Source organism: Notamacropus eugenii, chromosome 1 (assembly GCF_028372415.1).
Source record: "Notamacropus eugenii isolate mMacEug1 chromosome 1, mMacEug1.pri_v2, whole genome shotgun sequence".
Lineage (NCBI taxonomy): Eukaryota > Metazoa > Chordata > Mammalia > Diprotodontia > Macropodidae > Notamacropus > Notamacropus eugenii.
Window position 1 is genome coordinate 720,388,138 of NC_092872.1, and position 17,554 is coordinate 720,405,691.

The 17,554-nt window shown below is 40.6% G+C and overlaps 1 protein-coding gene and 2 long non-coding RNA genes across 8 annotated transcripts in view; 2 read left to right on the forward strand and 1 right to left on the reverse strand.

The window, feature by feature from the left end:
* LOC140522125 (uncharacterized) overlaps window positions 1–17,554 on the reverse strand; it is a 384,637-nt gene that overhangs the window by 287,654 nt on the left and 79,429 nt on the right. The gene's annotated exons all lie outside the window — the stretch shown is intronic.
* Window positions 1–17,554, forward strand: part of LOC140522166 (uncharacterized) — a 518,496-nt gene that overhangs the window by 190,080 nt on the left and 310,862 nt on the right. The window lies entirely within an intron of this gene.
* Window positions 1–17,554, forward strand: part of LOC140521588 (uncharacterized) — a 31,114-nt gene that overhangs the window by 6,851 nt on the left and 6,709 nt on the right. Inside the window, exons 1-6 of one of the 6 annotated variants that reach the window (XM_072636810.1) lie at window positions 5,516–6,098; window positions 6,677–6,928; window positions 7,101–7,258; window positions 7,810–7,900; window positions 14,168–14,294; window positions 15,625–15,720. In XM_072636810.1, the coding sequence (XP_072492911.1) occupies window positions 7,134–7,258; window positions 7,810–7,900; window positions 14,168–14,294; window positions 15,625–15,720 (439 nt within the window). In that variant the 5' untranslated portion in view covers window positions 5,516–6,098; window positions 6,677–6,928; window positions 7,101–7,133. The other 5 variants (XM_072636806.1, XM_072636837.1, XM_072636847.1 and 2 more) reach the window with 5 other exon arrangements.

Genomic DNA, 17,554 nt, shown 5'->3' on the forward strand with positions numbered 1-17,554 from the left:
ACGTCAAACAATAGTAAATTGCAGTCCCAGTCTTATATAGCAAATAAAAATTGGCTGGTATCCCTCAGATAAAATACTTCCTCACACTCTAAACCATGTAAAACTGACACGAAAGTATCCAGAACAACTATCTAGGAGCAAGAGGGGTTTAGATAAGCCATATTTATTCCCAAATTTTATCTACCTTTCATAGTTTCAAGCAGAACTTTATTATCTTTCCAAATCTCTCAATCCTATTCTTCCACTTGCTTTTACATTTTAACCATAAGACAAGATACCTCATAAGTTATTACTTTTTACTAGCATAACTGTACTGGAATCTCATTCCAGCTTAAACAAAGCAAAGAGGTTAATTACTAACCTTATAGTTTGATGGAATTATGTCTTTGTTTCTCAAGTTGTTGTTCTTCCCTAATTATACTCACTCAGGAAGAATGAGATACTTCAGCAATTAAATCTTTTACATATAATAAATTCAAATGCAAACTTTAACTCTGACTTAGGCCGTAGAATGACTACATATTCAGATCAAAACAGCTTAATTTAACAGTACATTATTTTGAAGTTTTAGTAGACTTTCTAAGAATCACACATGATTTTTCAAAACGTTTCTTCTAAAAGTATTTCCCTTCTTTAAAAACAGTTTAAAATTTCCTCTGATGTTCACTAAACTCTTATGAAAAAAACTAGTTGGAAACTTTTAAAATGCTTGATATTTCTTTTTTTTTTCTTAAGCAAAAATAAACCTTTAAAACTGGAATTCATTAAAACTGAGTTGGTACAAAAATATTCTTAAGCAGTATGAATTTCCAAAGTATTATAACAAACTGAATTCTTAATTATTGCAGTATTCTTAGATATAAGAGACTGACTTACAGAAAAACACTGTTGCTTTTAAAATCCTTTTTTACACAATGGGAACATCTTAAGGTGAGTTTTAAGTAGTTTACATAAATTTCTGCACATGTTCTAATTTCAAATCAAAATAATATTTGATTTCCCAGTAAGATTACACAAAAGGCTCACATGTTTTGCTGGTCTCGTTATTCACCACAGAAATTTGCTATAGAAGAAAAAGGCAGGGACATGTGACATACCAAATATGACAGGATAAAACATCCTTTACTCTGTTTGAATTCAGGTAAGAGTGAAATTCTCCAGTCATGCAGTATCTGTTCATAGTCAGATTCAGGAATAGGGAAACTGAGCCAGGGGGATCCCATCCTAGACTGAGTCTAGAATTGTCCCCTCGGTGTTGAGTCAGGTGAGAAACATTCCTTTGTGGCATGTGTCTTAGATACTGATTTAATGCAGACAACTGTACCCAAATTCAAACTCAAAACAAAAATAGTTATGGTCCCAAATGCCTTTTACCTTAAACAGCAAATTTCAGTAATCAGAGCTTAGAGTCAGATAACAGTTATTTCCACTCTTATGGAGTTACAATAAGCAATAAAGATTTACCGCACACATAAGGGATTCCATTTGACATCTTTCCTTCTCAAATTTAAAACTTGTCCTGATGTAAAAGCCAATTATTAAAAATCCTTCCTATTTATTAGAACTTCTGAGCAAGTCATATTCATTGTTAGGAGCTACTTACAACAAGTTCCTTTCCTAGGGTTGATGATCTTACCTACAGGAATGGGAGGACTGTTCTGAATGGGCAGAGGGAATCTAGATAAAGTTTCCACTCCATTCCCTCCTTTACGTACACAGGAATCACTTAACAATTTTAGGTTTCAGCATTCAAATAATAATCCCAAATAACTTAGTTAACAATCTTCCCACTTCGTAGAAGACAGCCAAATTGTTTAGCTTTAACTTTTTTTTCTTTAACAGATAAAGGCGAAAATACCTGATTTTCTAAATGGCAATTACAAAACATTATAAGACAAAGTTAGCAGGACTGATAAAGTAACATAACTGGTGTTACACAATTTTCCCAAAATCTTTTAGTTTCAATAAAATTCGGATTAAAAATTGCTTTGTCTTTACAGTCTAAGAGAAATTCAGAAATACAATCCTAGAAATAAAGTGTTAACACAACAATAACTGCAGGTGGTATAATTTGCAATTCCAGAAATTATTGATCTTATTACTCATAGCAATTAAAACCACTTCGAAGTTAACAATTACATTAGAGAGAGATAATAATATTGTATGTAGCATATACCAGTCATTACGTTAAGCATTTTACAATCATTTTATCATTTTGATCCCATAACAACAAGCATAATTATTTTTACAAATCAGAAAATGGGTCAAACAGAGATAAAATACTTCTTGCAACTGAAATAGAGAAGTGAAGCTTACCGAGAGCAGAAAAGTTGGTGTCCCAGCAGTGGTGATTTTTGCAGGCAGAGCCTAGAGAATGCTTGCCACAGGCCTGATTCATTTATCCACCTCTCCCTCCCTCCACAGCAGCAGAATTTATTGAGCCTAAGGTGGTATGCTGCTGGGACAGGGTGGGCAGAATGTCCAAGACCTAGGTGACATTTCCAAGCTTTACCTAGAAAGGTGGCCTAAAAGTTTACCCAAGGGCATAGGACTGCTAGAATCACTGCCAGTCTATGAATTGTTGCCCCTATACACTTCTCCTGCATTTTCCTCTCTATAATTAGATCTGGGATGAGAGGGGTTAACATGAACCTTGTGGTCGCTAAAGGGTCTCCATTCTGAGATACCCCCTTAACTCTGAGAGGAAGTGGGGAATATTAGGTGATCGGGATTAGCAAAGTGAGTTTCTAGGGCTACATACAATCTTAGGAGTTATTTTTTCCCCATAATTTCAAACGGTGAGTTCCTGAAATTTTTTATGATTCATCTCACAACTAACAAATCTGCTAAAATGATTTTATTTCAGATGATCCAACTTTCCATTGTTAAGTTCAGGTTGGCCAGACCGCAACAACAAGGAAAAGTGTTAAAGTTTTATTTGTCTGTATCCCTGGCTGCAGCCCTTAAAATCCAGTTGCTTGCATTTAAATCTTACAAGATCACAGACTTTTTCACAGCACACCCAATACCGACAGGGACATACACCAACAGACAAACTGACAACAGCACGGATACAAACGTAGCTCACAAAAAACCACCCAGAGAGAGAGGGCAATTAGAAGCTTGCTAGAAATCCCCATCATGAATTGGCTGTTATCATTCTGAGGAAAGGGGGTTGCGAAAATTCAAGTTCTAGTAATAAAGGGGAATCCTGCAGCCTTTGCTCAGAGCACCCCTGTGGTCGTTGGAGGGGTGGGGAGCCTTGGTGCCCCAAAGTTTCTGACCGTCTTAAAGGAACAGGCCCCATGGGAATAGGTTCAGGCCTCTAGTTCTTAGATGCATTGTAACTGTCCTCTTCAAGACCAGAGTCCTTAAAGGAAAGCCGGAAGGGAGAATGGGAAGGAGGGAGGCAACAGAGGCTGCCTTCCTCAGGTCTAAGGTAGGGGAAGGCGAGGGGGAAAGATTGCATCTAGGTGCCGTCAGTTTCCCCAGATCAGAGGCCTTCAAGGGGAAGGGGAGGGAAGAAAGGGGCAAGGAATAGGGCCGAGGGAGTGAAGGAAAGGACAAACTGGAGCCCTTGAAGAAGAAAGGATTTTTGCCAGGATACAGCTAGGTGCTGAAGCAGCTCCCAGCCTTACAGGGAAGAGGCTACCTGTCTTTTGTTCTTGCTCAGCCAAGTCAGCAAGCCCACGATGAAACATTCTCGTTGCTGGCTAGTTGTTTTGTTGGCCTTTAAACTTAATTTGGTTGTAAGATAAAGTAACTTTCACTGGTCATTGTGGTGGCCAACATTATTTAGGGCTATCGCTAATTGATTGACACTAGTGCTGGCAATACCTGTACTAATTTTCCTGAGATCGATTGCCAGAGGAGACCTAATTAATACAGAGCAATTTAATGCAACTTGGTCTCTGGTCCCCAGAGTTTCCTTTAAAGGGAATTTAAAGTGAGAGTTCTTTGGAAGCTGGGAAATAAAAGGACTTACCCTGACCCTGTCAATGCCCAGGACTCTAGGAAAAATAGTTCTTATTGGCACTGGAGTCCTGGCATCGGCGAGATGAGGAAACGTCCATCCTATTCCTCAGTTCCAATCCATGTTTGGGCGCCATAACTGTTAACCTGAAAACTTGGTTAAGAAAAAATGCAACAGGCTAATGCATACATTTTACGATTTAATTAATTAATTGGTCAATTCCCTATTAAAGAAAACAGTAACATAATGCACTATGGAGCCAGAAAAATGTTCTGGCTACCCAGTGTAGAAATCTTCTGGCTTATATACATTTTGCTGTGAGAAAGGAACTCTCCTAGTTGAACAAATCATAAATTTAGTAAAACAAGACAATTAACGAAGTAGCGTCGGTTGTGCCTTGCGATTCCGGGCTGTGTAGACATATGTCTCTGTGACATACGATGAGAAAATCCCACCAGGCTTCCTGTCCTAAACAGGTACTCGAAATAGCTGACACAGGAAAGGGTAAACAAAGTTTCAATTGAAATTACGACCTAAGATGTCTGTATTTTCTTTACTATTAACATGCCATAACATAGTATATGTCTACAAATATTAAGATATGGAAAACCTCCCATTATTCAAGATAGTGTCTTAGGTTAAAGGTTCCCAAGGAATGTTAAGTCAGCCTTTGCTGGCTTTGTTGACATAGGAATAGGCATTCTCTGAGTTTGCTTCAGAGAGAGCAAAGAGATTGTTCCAAAATTTTATATTAAATGTTATCACTATCCAGACAATATGGGTAGAGCAGACCAAAACTGCATTTTTATTGATGGATAGACCTCCATGGGGAAAGGGTGGGGGATGGCCTACACAAAATACAGAATCCCATTGGTTGACAAATGACACTAAATGACACATCATCACCTACCCAGTCATCCTCTGCCTGTTTGCACCTGGTAGGCCTCAGGTTCTGGGAACTGGGGAGGTGCTAAGATGTGATGGCCCATCCCGTTTTACTGCACTGTGCCTAGACAGATGGTCTTTATCTCATTACAAAAGGTATCCATAAAAGCTGGTTCCATCTTGAATTCCTTACGGACCTAATGTGATCAAATCCTCAATGAGTTTCTACATTGACATAGCATAACAAACTCCTTTTAATTCTCCTTGTCCTGAGTTTTGCCTTTTCAATCAAGGTGAAAACCTGAATGGAGAATTTACCAGGTCCTTGGCACTTTTCTCAAAGAGCAAATTATCATACATTTTAAAGGAAAATATATCCAATGAAATATAGAACAGTCTGGAACATTATAGCCACCCTCTTACAGCTTAATTCACAAATTCATAGCATTCAGATAAAAAGAAAATGACATTTTCTAACGGTACAATTGCATATGCCTTTAAAAATTTGTTTTCAAATTAAAAACGTACACAAATACATAAATAGATATTGGTTCTCCCAGATCCCCAACGGAGAAAATTCTGGAGCAAAACAACAACATAAAAATGTTACAATGTTGATACATGAAACAAAGTTGCCAAAGAACAGCAATTCAGCTGATTATCTTAGTTAGAATTGTCTTAGAAAAGGCACTTTGTCCATTTATGCCTCTGACCCTCTAGGCTGACTGCATTCAGGGAGGAGCAAAGGGTAATTCTGACCCAGTGACACCGAATTCTTATTCTTTCAGCTCCTAAACACAAGCCCTTAAGTGCCACATTTTAAGTCTATTTCACAGTAAGGGTGGATCTGTCCTTAGCGGGTCAAACATCCCAATTATCCTGCTGGGATCTGACTTGAAACAAGCCACATTCTCATTCAAACCAGGAGAATGTGCTAAGCACACTGCCTGCATTTGGTGAGCAACCCCCATCCTCAAACTAAGCTCCGTAGCCAGGGAATCCCTTGCTCCCTGGAAATCTCCAGCTGGCCTCTGCCTTCTCCCCCTCCCAACTCCTAAAGTCCTGAATCTTTCCTCCAATAAGAAACACGTGGGAGGGTGATGGGGGAGGAGGAGCTCTCGGAGATGACCAGCCTGGTGGGGGGTGTCCCAGGTGGAACAAGAGCTCTGGGGTGCAGTTTGGAGGCCTGCAGAGAGGCTAGGGTGAAAGAGGGGCCATCCCAGTGGCCAAGGCTGTGCAGGTGATGGAGGGCAGGGCTTGGGGAGGAGAGGGACAAAAGGTCCTGAGTGCTTGACCCTGGGTGTGATTAGGGGAAAGGGCCCTTAAAGGGGCCTCAGAGGCTGGGAGGAGCCTCCCAGCGTAGGCAGGCTGAAAACCGGAGCTGGTGAGATCTCTGCCTTCTTCCCTGGAGCTGAGATCTCTCTGCCTTCTGCCCTTGGACTGGAGCTCCGTCTGCCTTCTTTCCTCAGATCTCGGATCACGTTGTCTTTGAGTGGAATAGGTTTAGTGAAGACTTCTCAGATTGTAATTCTTCTCCCAGGGGTGAGGTCAGACCGAGAGGCTCAAGATTACAATATTTTTAATAATTCCATATAAGGGTATAAAACTGTGTAGCACATTAGGGTCTCGATGATTGGATAAAGGTTACATGACTCTTCGATGTCTTCATTTCAAAAGGGATTCGTTAGATTTCGCGTCTAGAATGTAAGATCGTATTCTCAGCTAATGAGGATAATGGTCAGCGGGGGAGGGAGGGACTTGCGTTAGGGTCTGAATGTATCACTGCCTTTTCTTTGTCTTCGGCTTTTGCTGCTCCAGGTGAACTCCAGGAATTGCCCTGCTTCTCGAGAATCGAATAAATCAACTTTCTGTTATCACTTTGAGAGGCCTCTGAGTAATTAATTTAAGTAGGGATCTGAGCCATCCCACTCATCTTCCCTTGGACCTGAGATCTCTGCCTTCTGGAGGCTTTTTCTGTGGGTGCAGGTGCCAGGTGGGTCGGAGCCAGCCCCTCACAGACCTGCTGGCTGTTCATCCCATTGGGTCTCGTCCTACCCTTCTGACCCTGTGGTAAGTGTACCTTCAGGTCCCCCTGGAGCAATCCTCCCTCTCCTGCCTGGCTCCTGGACAAGTTTCCTCCTGCTAACTCTTTTCCAGACTCCAGATCACTTCTCAAAGGTCTGGGGTTACCCCTCCCCTAGATTTACGATTGAATTTTCACAAAATTCACACCTTCCCGCAGGGACCCAGGAATCCTGTCTTGAGTGAAATAAAAATGAAAGGCTCTAGTGACCCTGAAAATGCCTATGGAAAGGCCTGGATCTGCCTCCAAGGAAATGGGCCCCTCAGGCCTTTGTTTTCATTCAGAGCCAAGGCCCTTTGTGTTGCCAAGAGAGGAGGGTGAGATGTTTTTTTAATCGGCCTCTTTGGTCTGGTCAAGACTGACTTTTATGGGGAAAAAGTAAAGATGGTATGAAGATTAGGGATGGGATTGAGGGGTGGCAGGCTGCCTGTGGTGATCCTGAGGTAAAGAAGGAGGGGCCTGGGGTGATTCCAGGATAACCCACTCAGAAGGGTTGGGCTGGGTGGGGGCCACCACGACAGGGGATTGAAAGCATTATTCAGTATCTAGGTGTGGGGGGAAGTTCAGGTGGTGGGTGGCCCTTTAGGGGTCCTGGTCCCACACTCAGTCAGAGGGAAATCTCTGATTCAGGAGTCATTGAGGCTCTTATTGCTCTTATCCCATGTAGGATCCCAAGCACCTTCTGCCCCTTGTTATCTGAATAACAGGAGAAAGGAAGGGGAAAGAAGAGTGGTAGGAGATGGTGGGACCATCTTTTTCAAGCAGGACCCCTACCTCTAGGCTTCATTCTCTGTCCTGAGGGCAGGGCCTCACCCCCTGTAACTTCCGTAGGCCAGCCTCCGTTCTCATTATCCTTCTCTCTCCCCAGCTCAGTCTGTAAAAGACTAAAGCCTGGCCCAGTCTGGGAGTGTGTGGAGCCAGAAGGAATGGCCCTGGACAGCTGCAGACTCCCAAGTCAGGTGAGTGCACTCTGTCCACAGACTTGACCCCCAAAGAGGCCATTTCCATAAACAAAGAGGATTGTCTGTGAGGCTGGCGATCCCCAACCTATGCACTGTTTCTTTACAAAAATAGGCAGGAAATTGAAAACAGTAGTAACAACACCATCCTGTTCTCTGTCCTTTGAATTAATCCATGGTATATTGGCATCACAATCACTAACTACTCATCTCCGGTGGCTGCCCTCCTAAGACCTCTTCGCTCATTCCTCTCTGCTCTGTAGAGATCTTGTCTTTATTCCTGTATCCATGGCTACCACCCCTACCCCACATGTCCTTAGGACTGCTCCCCCTTCCCCTTTACCTCTTTGGCAGAGCTCTCCCAGGCAGATCTGGAAGACAGGATGCTCTGCTTATCCTCCATGGTCTGATCTGCATAAATAGTTAATCTGTCAGTTGCACACTGTCTTGTAGTTGGGCATCATGAAGGGCACAGTCAGGGGGCAGTGAGGGGTGAAAGGAGTTAGTATCATGAGTCCTGGCTGAGGTGTTCCTGACCTCCTGCTTACTCTGGTCCTGTGTTTCTGGAAAATCTGGCAGCTCAAGAAGACAGGTTAAGTTGACTTTGGGCTCACATGCCCACCATGTTCAAAGGCCATTAACAGAGCTGTTTGGACTAGGCCAAAGAAAAGAATGCCATCTTTAGCTGTTACTTAATTAGCATTTGTTAAGGGCCTAGTACTTCCCTTGTTAGAGAGGATATAGGAAAGAACTGAGTTTGGGGAACTATTCAAAATTCTGGGAGTTTTCTTTTCCTGTAGAGGAAAGGGTTGTCCTAAAGGAGACACTCAGTTCTTATCAAAGAGGTATAGTGCTCGAAGGCAAAGACCCAGCACAATGAATTACTTTCTTCCCCTAATCCACTTTTGACCATCTTCACAACAACCCCATACATAGCACAGGTCCTCTTCTTGTCTTTATTTCACAGTTCAGGAAACTGAGGCCAATAGATTTCAAAGGCTTACCAGCCAGGGTCACATAACTAGTCAGTGTCTGAGGCAGCATTTGAACTCCAATCTCCACCATCTTCTCCCATTCCATAGCTCCATCCACAGTGTGTTTTTGTGCCCACCTTCCCACAGCTCCTCCAACATTGACTGGTGCTGTTGTCTGCTGTCAGTTTTGCAGAGTGTGAGATGAATTCTCAGAGGTTTGGTTTGCTTTTCTCTTCTATGTGGTTTGGAGCATTTTTTCATGTGACTGGGAATACCTGGCAGTTGCTTCTGATAATTTTTTGTTCAGATCCTTCAACCATTTATCTATTGGGAAATGGCTCTTTGTTGTTTTTTGGTTGTTTTAGTCTTGTCTGGCTCTTTGTGACACACTGGGGTTTTCTTGGCAAAGATACTGGAGTGTTTCTCCATTTCTTTTTCCAGCACATTATACATAGGAGGAACTGAAGCACACAGGGGGACATGATTTGCCCAGGATTACATTGCTAGTTAGTGTCTGAGGCTAAATTTGAACTCAGATCCTCCTGACTCCAGGCCTGGCATTCTGTCTACTGTGTCACCTAGTTGCCATTGGCTACTAGTCTTTTTTAAAACAATACTTCATTTTTCCCCAGTAACGTGCAAAAACATTTTTATTTCTAAATTTTGAGGTCATAGTTCTCTACCTGCCTCTTTCCTCTTATCTCTCCTGCATGTGGTAAGCAATCAGAAATAGGTTCACATATGCAGTCATGTAAAACATTTCTATATTAGTTTATGGAAAAGAAATTGTACTAAAAAGAAAGCAAGTGAAAACTGGTATGCTTTAGGTGTATATTCTGAATCCGTTCTTTCTATGGAGGGGGGAAAAGGGCATTTTTCATCAAGAATCCTTTCAGATTGTCTTACTTGATTATACAAGCTGGGAATAGCTAAGTTATTCACCATTGCTCATCAAATATTATTAATAATATTGCCGCTGCTTTCTACAACATTCCTCCTGTATCAGTTCATTTCAGCGTTTCTACGTTTTTCTGAAATCCTGCTTGTCATGTTCTGTAACACACTAGTATTCCATTGCAATCATATACTACAACTTGTAAAGGTATTCTCCAGTCCATGGGCATCTCCTCAATTTCCCATAATTTGCCACCCCAGAAAGAGTGTGGGTAGGTCCTTTTGAAACAAACCTTTTGTGGATAGCAATTTCATATGATTATTCCTGGGCCAAGGGGCATCCACATTTTTGTACCCCTTTTCTTATAGTTTCAAAAACTCTCATCATGGTTGAATCACTTCACAAATCTAGCAACAGTACATTATTCTCCCTGTTTTCCTACTTCCCTCCAATATTTATCATTTCCGTTTTCTGTTTTATTTGTCAATTTAATAGGTATGAGGTTTGTTTTAATTTGAGAGTTGTTTCAAGTTGCATTTTTCTAGTTAATAGTCATTTGGAGAATTTTTATATGACTATAAATAGCTTTGATTTCCTTGTTTCAAAGCTGCCTATTCATATCTTTTGACCATTGATCAACTGGGTTGTGACTTGTAGTCGTATAAATTTGATTCGGTACTCCATACGTCTGAGAAATGAGATCTTTATGAGAGGTACTTGGTGTAAATTTTCCTAGGTGTCAGCTTTCCTTGTAATCTTGATTTTCTTGATTTGGTTTCTGTAAAAAACAACTTTTGAATTTAGTACAATCAAAATTATCCATTTTGCATCTATTAATTCAATGTAAGGGTGAGTTAATTCCATTCATATTTACAGTTTTGATACCTGTGTATATCCCTCCATCCTATTTCCTCTTCTCATTCTCTCTTTCTTCCACCTTTTACCCTCTTTCCTCAGCAGTGTTTTCCTTCTGATCAATGCCTCCCCCAATCTACCCTTCCTTCTATCAGTCTCTCCCCTCCCCCCTTATCCAAGTCCCTTTTGACTTCCCTGTAGGATGAGTTAGATATCTGTACCCATCTAAGCATGTATGTTATTCCCTCTTTGACCAATTTGTTCAGAGTAAGGCTCAAGGCCTCCATTCCCACCTCCCCCATGTTCCCCTTCACTGTAATACCTCTTCTTGGTCTCTTTTATGTGAGATAATTCATCCACTTCTACCTTTCCCTTCCTTCTTGTTGGAATGCAATTCTCTTTTTCAACCCTTAGTTTTGTTTTCTTGAATACCACCCCATCACAGTTAATGTATACTATCAGTGTATACTTCTTCTCATTGCCCTAATAGCCCTAAACTTCTTGAGTTACAGGTATCATCTTCCAATGTAGGAATATAAACAATTTAACCTTATTGAATCTCTTTTGTTTACTCTGTTTACCTTTTGATGTTTCTCTTGGTTCTTGTATTTCAAGATCCAATTTCTGTTCAGGTCTGGTCTTTTCATTAGGAATGCTTGAATGTCCTCTATTTATTGAATGAAGATTTTTTTCCCCTGAGAGATTATATTCAGTTTTTCTGAGTATTTGATTCTCAGTCACCATCCTAATTCCTTTGTCTTGGTGAATATTCTATTCCACACCCTCCGATTACTTTTAATGTATATATTCCTCACTTGTGTGTTAGCCTGACTATAGTTCCATGCCATTTGAATTACTTCTTTCTGGCTGATTGTACTCTTTTTTTTTTCCTTGAACTGGGAGCACTGGAGTTTAGCTATAATATTCCTGGGAGTTTTCATTTTGGTTCTTTTTTAGGAGATGATTGGTGGAATCTTTCAATTTCTATTTTACCCTCTTAGTACATCAGGTCTGTACCAAGAAAACGTCAAATGTGACCATGGAGGGTCAGACATGACTGAAGCAACTGAACAGCAATAAAATATCCATTTAGAATGTATTGTAGAGTATTGTATGAGATGTTGGTCTAATCTTAATTTCCTTCCTGACTGCTTTCTACTTTTCTCAGTAGTTTGGCTTTTTTTAGCCAAAAATTGATTTTTTCCTAAATCAGTCTTTTGTCCACTTTACCAAACATGGAGTTACTGAGTTGTAATGATTCTGAAATTCCCTTCTTTCATCTGTTCCATTCATTTCTCTCTCTCCCTCCCCCCACTACCACACAGTGCTGATGACCAGTGCTGTTTGATATAGTTGCTCCCCTATTCTTACTTATTTCCATCATTCCCCATGATATTATTGTATTTCTGTTATTTTTCCAAATGAATTTGGTTATTTTCTTCTGCTGTGAAACGTCACCTCCATAATTTTGTTGTTGTTGTTATTGACGTTATTCAGCCGTGTCTAAGTCTTTGTGACCCCGTTTGGGGTTTTCTTGGCAACGATGCTGGAGTGGTTTTTATTTCTCCAGCTCATTTTTCAGATGAGGAAACTGAGGCAAACAGAGTTAAATTCCCTGCCTGGGATCACATAGCTAGTAAGAGTCTGAAGCTGGATTTGAACTCACATTTTCCTGACTCCAGTTCCAACATTGTATCCCCTCTACCCCCAGTTGTCCCCATCATTTCATTACTATAGAATTAAATGTTGTTGTTAAGTCTCCATTTGGTTTGAATCTTTTGTTGTCTTTAAACCAATTTCCTTTCTTATTTTATTACATAATGAAAGGCTATATTGACAATTTCTGCCTTCTTACATGTGTTTGCAGTACCTTCCTGCCCTTGTCCGCAGTTATTTTTTGCAAAAATTCCATGGGGTGCATGGATAAGGGAAGAATTGATGACCAAACAAGTTCTAGAGAATAATACAAAACGTTCAATCCATAATTTTTATCATATAAAATTTAAATGTGTTAGCACAATCAAAACCAATGAAATGAAAATTATAAGAAATGGAGAGAATTGGGGAATTTTTTTCAAGAAGTGTCTCTGATAAAGGCTTCATTTCATAAATAATAGACAAGTGATTCTAATTTGTAAATTATACATTTGTAAATTTGTAAAGCATACATCTTTCTCCAACTGATAAATAATTAAATGATTTGAACAGGCAGTTTTGCAAATATTCAATGAAACCTATCTATAATCATGAAAAAAATGGTCTAAATTTGTATCATACATGTGCTAAGTTAAAACACCTCCAAGGCACCAACTCATACTTATCAGATCAGCTAATATGATGAACATGGAAAATGATGGAGGTTGAAGAGATGTGGAAAAACTGGAACCCTAACGTTCTGTGGGTGTAGTTATGAACTGATCCAACTCTTGTGGAGAACAATTTGGAAGTGCTAAAAGAAGGCACTCAGTGTGGTCAGAAGACATAGAAAAAGGCCATATTCCCAAGGTCTCTCTGAAGAATTTTGGAATCAATGGTTAGACATGGGAGACAGTGGCTAAGTACCAGCCAGCATAGCTTATCAACATCAAAGAACATGGTGTGTTGTGCTAGAGAGGCAGCATTGCAGTATTTCAAAGAATAGTGAGATGATCAAATTGAGAGGCATGTCTACCCCAAATGTTCATGTGCACTATTTGTTCCCAAACTGTGGTAGAGCCTTCTGGCCTCTATGAGTCTGATCATCCATGTTCAGACACATTGTACTTGAACCCTTACATAGTGATGCCCTTTTGGTCTGCTTTGAACACAAGGAACAACAAAAATGAACAACTGTATAAGTAAATACTTTAATAAGGAAGTAATAACTATTGACAAATGAAAGCTATCATAAATAAAAGGCATAAGATGTTTTGGCCATGACAGATTATACAAAGGGTAGCCCCAAGACACAGTGTAATAACAAAGAATTCTCCTTCACTTCACTGGAAAGTCTCATCTCCTTCAGTTCAGTCTAGGTTGTAATTAGTATATCTTATGAATCCTTTTCATCTTTTATCTAGAGAAGATTTCGTTTCAGGCTCTCAGGAAATTAACTAGATTTTTTTCTTCCCTCTCTTTTCTATAATCAAACATTCTCCCCCTCACACCCCACAGTTGACTCTACTGGCCATCTTCTCCCAAACCTGACAGAATATTGTTGATAAAATTTTATTTTTATCCGTTGTGATAAGGAAGGAATTTCACTTTTCTCTCTCTTCCTTTGGTCTTTCTATCTCACAGACAAAACGTATATTTTTTCCCAGATTCCATAGTAAGATGTTCCTCCACTTTATTCCAATTGATCATGTCAAATACTTCTCTCAAGTTTTCATTGAGGTCTTAATGACTGTGGTTTTAAATGTTGATTCTCAGTAAAGTAGGATAAGAATTTTAGGTAAATCCCCTTTTTGTGCTTCAGTTTCCTCTTCTCCCTTGATGAGAGTTAGACTGCCTGAATTCTGGAGTCTTTTTCAGGTCTAAATCTTGTGACTCTTGATGGTTTAGGAGCTGGTGACATTCCAGGATGTGTCTGTGGACTTCACCCCAGAGGAATGGGACCTCTTAGACCCTCCTCAGAAGCAGTTATACAAGGCAGTCATGCTGGAAAATGCCCACAACCTACTCTCCTTGGGTAAGGACATTTCCCCTGGCCACTCTTACTTAGTCTGCTACCAAAGGCAATATCTTCATTCCTCAGTATGCTGACTTTGGAGCACTTATCTATTACCAGAATGGGAAATGTGCTGATCTCCAGTGTCCAAGCGATACAGTCCTTCTCCTGCCTGGTGTGAAGATAATCTGTATGTTCTGTTGTTGTTACTGCAGCTGTCTCATGCCAATTTTAGGTAGCTTGAGGCCTAAGATAATGTCAGTGTTGAAGCATCTCAGATGTAGAACTAATCCCATGGATTTTTTAGCCCAACCTCTCCCTGGACATTAATTTTCTCTGCCAAATATCTGAAAAGTGCTCAGCCTGCTTTTCTCTGTTTCCTCTTCCTTTTTGGGATGGGCCAAGTATTTAGGATATCCTACTTTCTGAGAAGCATCAATTTGTAACTCACAATTTCTAGTTGTGTCTAGTGTTACACAATTTTCCTTAATCTTCTTTACATCGCCTCCACTACCCACTACAGGTGGTGGCAAAGGAGAGAGGGCAATAAGCCTTTCTCTTCACCTGATGTTCATCAGCTGTTGTTTTCTGTCCTTTCTTTACAATATTATCTTACTAGCTGATATTATTCCCATCTGGTGTTTGAGAAAACTGAAGCAAACAGAGATTAAGTGACTTTTCCAGACACACAGTTAATAACTGTCTGAGGGTGGATTTAATCCTTGGCATTCCTCAGTCTATTTCCAGGCCTTACCCCACTGCACTACCAGTCGCCTCAAATTTCTAGATAATGGGAACTCTGCAATGAGTGCCTCCTTTGAGGAAGGTTAACCATGATCACATTTTGATTCTCTGTTGGCTCCATGATCTTCTCCCCAAAGTTCTCAAAGATGAATGCTATGGAAATCATGCTTAAGCACTTCTGGCCACCATCTTTTCCTCCTTGATTGCTTGCCTCTGTCAATGGCAGGAATTAGATGCTGGCCAAGAGTTAGAAATTGACTACCTAAGGTTCGTTAAGTTCCCGAAAAGGAGAATCTCAGCAGAAGAGCAATGACTCACTGAATGAACAGTAACCAAGTTTTTATAGGTTTCATGGAGTGAGGAGTTGAGGAGGACGCAGAGCCAGAGCTGATCCATTGAGCTCTAGTCTGCTGGAGCTGAATGCTGATCTGGCACATCCTTTTTTGGTTACTTGCGTTACAACCATTAAAGGAAGAATAAGCCAGAGGTTTGTGAACATAAAGGAATGATTCTCAAAATGGAGTAGCTTTGTATGTACACTGTTTTCCCTAAAAAGAACTAAATTCTAAGTATTTCTCCATGTTCATTACTTTTTCCATGTTATTAGGGCATCCAGTTCCCAGAGAATATTTGGTGTTTTATTTGAAGGAAAGGGAGGTGCCACTGATGCTGGAACAAGAAGGCCTGAGGAGCTGCTGTCCAGGTGAGTGAATTAAAAGCAGGCACATGAGAGCTGTGTCTCCTGGTATTGTAGGAAAGCAAGTGTTAGATTTGGGGGCAGGAATACTTGAATTATGATTCTTTTTCAGAGACTTTTAGCAGTGAATCTGCACAAGTCACTGAACCCTACTGATTCTCAGTTTCCCCTTCTGTAAAATTAGGAGGTTAGATACCATTCAATTAAGGTGTCTCCTACTTGTAAATCCATGATCCTAAAAAAAATGCATTGTTTAGAATTTGGGGGCATGGAACTTCCCTGAACGTGCAAAAGGGGGTTAGGCTTTTAAATATGGTTTCTTTCTTAGGCATTTTTCTCATCAGTGAAGACTTAGAAAGTTGCTGCTAGGTGCTATACCATCTGTTAAGCAACATAAAGAGATGCAAGGAACATCCCTTGCTCTCCTGGTCTTCACTGACTAGGTGGGCAGATGACATGCCAACAATCTTGTAGAAACCTGCTATGGACAAGACAGATTTGATCTCATTGAGAAAGAAAATGTACTACAGTGAAAGAGAACTGGAAAGCCTATTGTGGAACATGGGCCCTAGCTGGGGCTTCAGGGAAGCCAGGATGCCATTCTCTGTCTGGAGATAGCTTGGAAAGCCCAAACATTTGGGAGACAGAGTGTCCTCTTCACAGAATAGATGTGAGGCCCATACCACTGGATTATAGCATGTTTGGTTGGGATGTGAAGGGAAAGAAAATGTAGAAGAACAGGAGAGGGGTATGTAAAGAGAGAGGGTAGGTGATTAGCAGTCTTAGAAAAGATTTTATATTTGATCCTTTTCCTCGGGAGCCACAGGAGATTGTTGAGGATGTGATGATATGGTCAGTCAAGAACTTTAGGAAGATGATCTTTGTAAGGGAGGGGTGGAATGACTGGAGTGGAGGGAGACTTGGAGCACCTGGAACAAGTATCACTTTCCTGAAATAGCTCTGTTGTGTGGTGTTCAGGACCTGAAGCAAGACAGTAGAAGTGTTGGGAGAGAAGGGGGTGTTATGGGAGAGATGTTATCTGGGTGCAATCAGAGGACATAGGAGCAGATTGACTATGTGGGACAGAAGTGTTTGTGAAACTCCATGAGGAAGGCATGATACCTCATTTATGAATGTGCTCTAATGCAAGGATTCCTTGGAGAGCATTAGGAAAGTAGGAAGATGGGAGGGCTGGAAGAAAGAATAAGTTTGTTTTGGAGAACAATGATATTAGTGTCACTAAATTGCAGGGAGAGTGAGAGAGAAAAAGAAGGGTGATTGTGAAAAGCTGTAGAGAAGAAAAGAAAGGTGAGGATGAAGAAGTGACCAGTGGATTTAACAACGTGGATGTTTTTGGTAATTTTGGAGAGGGGAATTTCAGTTGAACAATGATACTGGGAGCTAGACTGCTGAGAATTTCAGAGAAAAGAGTCAGCGACTCCACTTGTAAGTGGGCACTTCCAGCTGTTTAGCCAAGAAATAGAAGAAAGACCATGGAAAAATATCTCTTAGATTGAATGGATCAAGTGATCATGTTTTGAGCATTAGCAAGAAATGGTTTGTAGCAGGAGGGAAGGAGTCATTAGTGTGGGAGAGACTGGAAAGTAGTGATTAAAAGGAACGCTGTAGGGATAGCATACTGAGCAAGATGATGTCCTGGAATGGGATGATTTATTCATGGAAAGGAGTTTGCTTTACCTAGCAGGGGGATCATTTCATCTGACAGTGACGTCAAAGACAAAAAAAACTCACTTCATCCATGGAAAATGTGGAGGATAAGATAGCTCTTGATAAGTATCCAATTTTTTCAAAGAAAAAATAGAAGGCACCTTTCTTCACT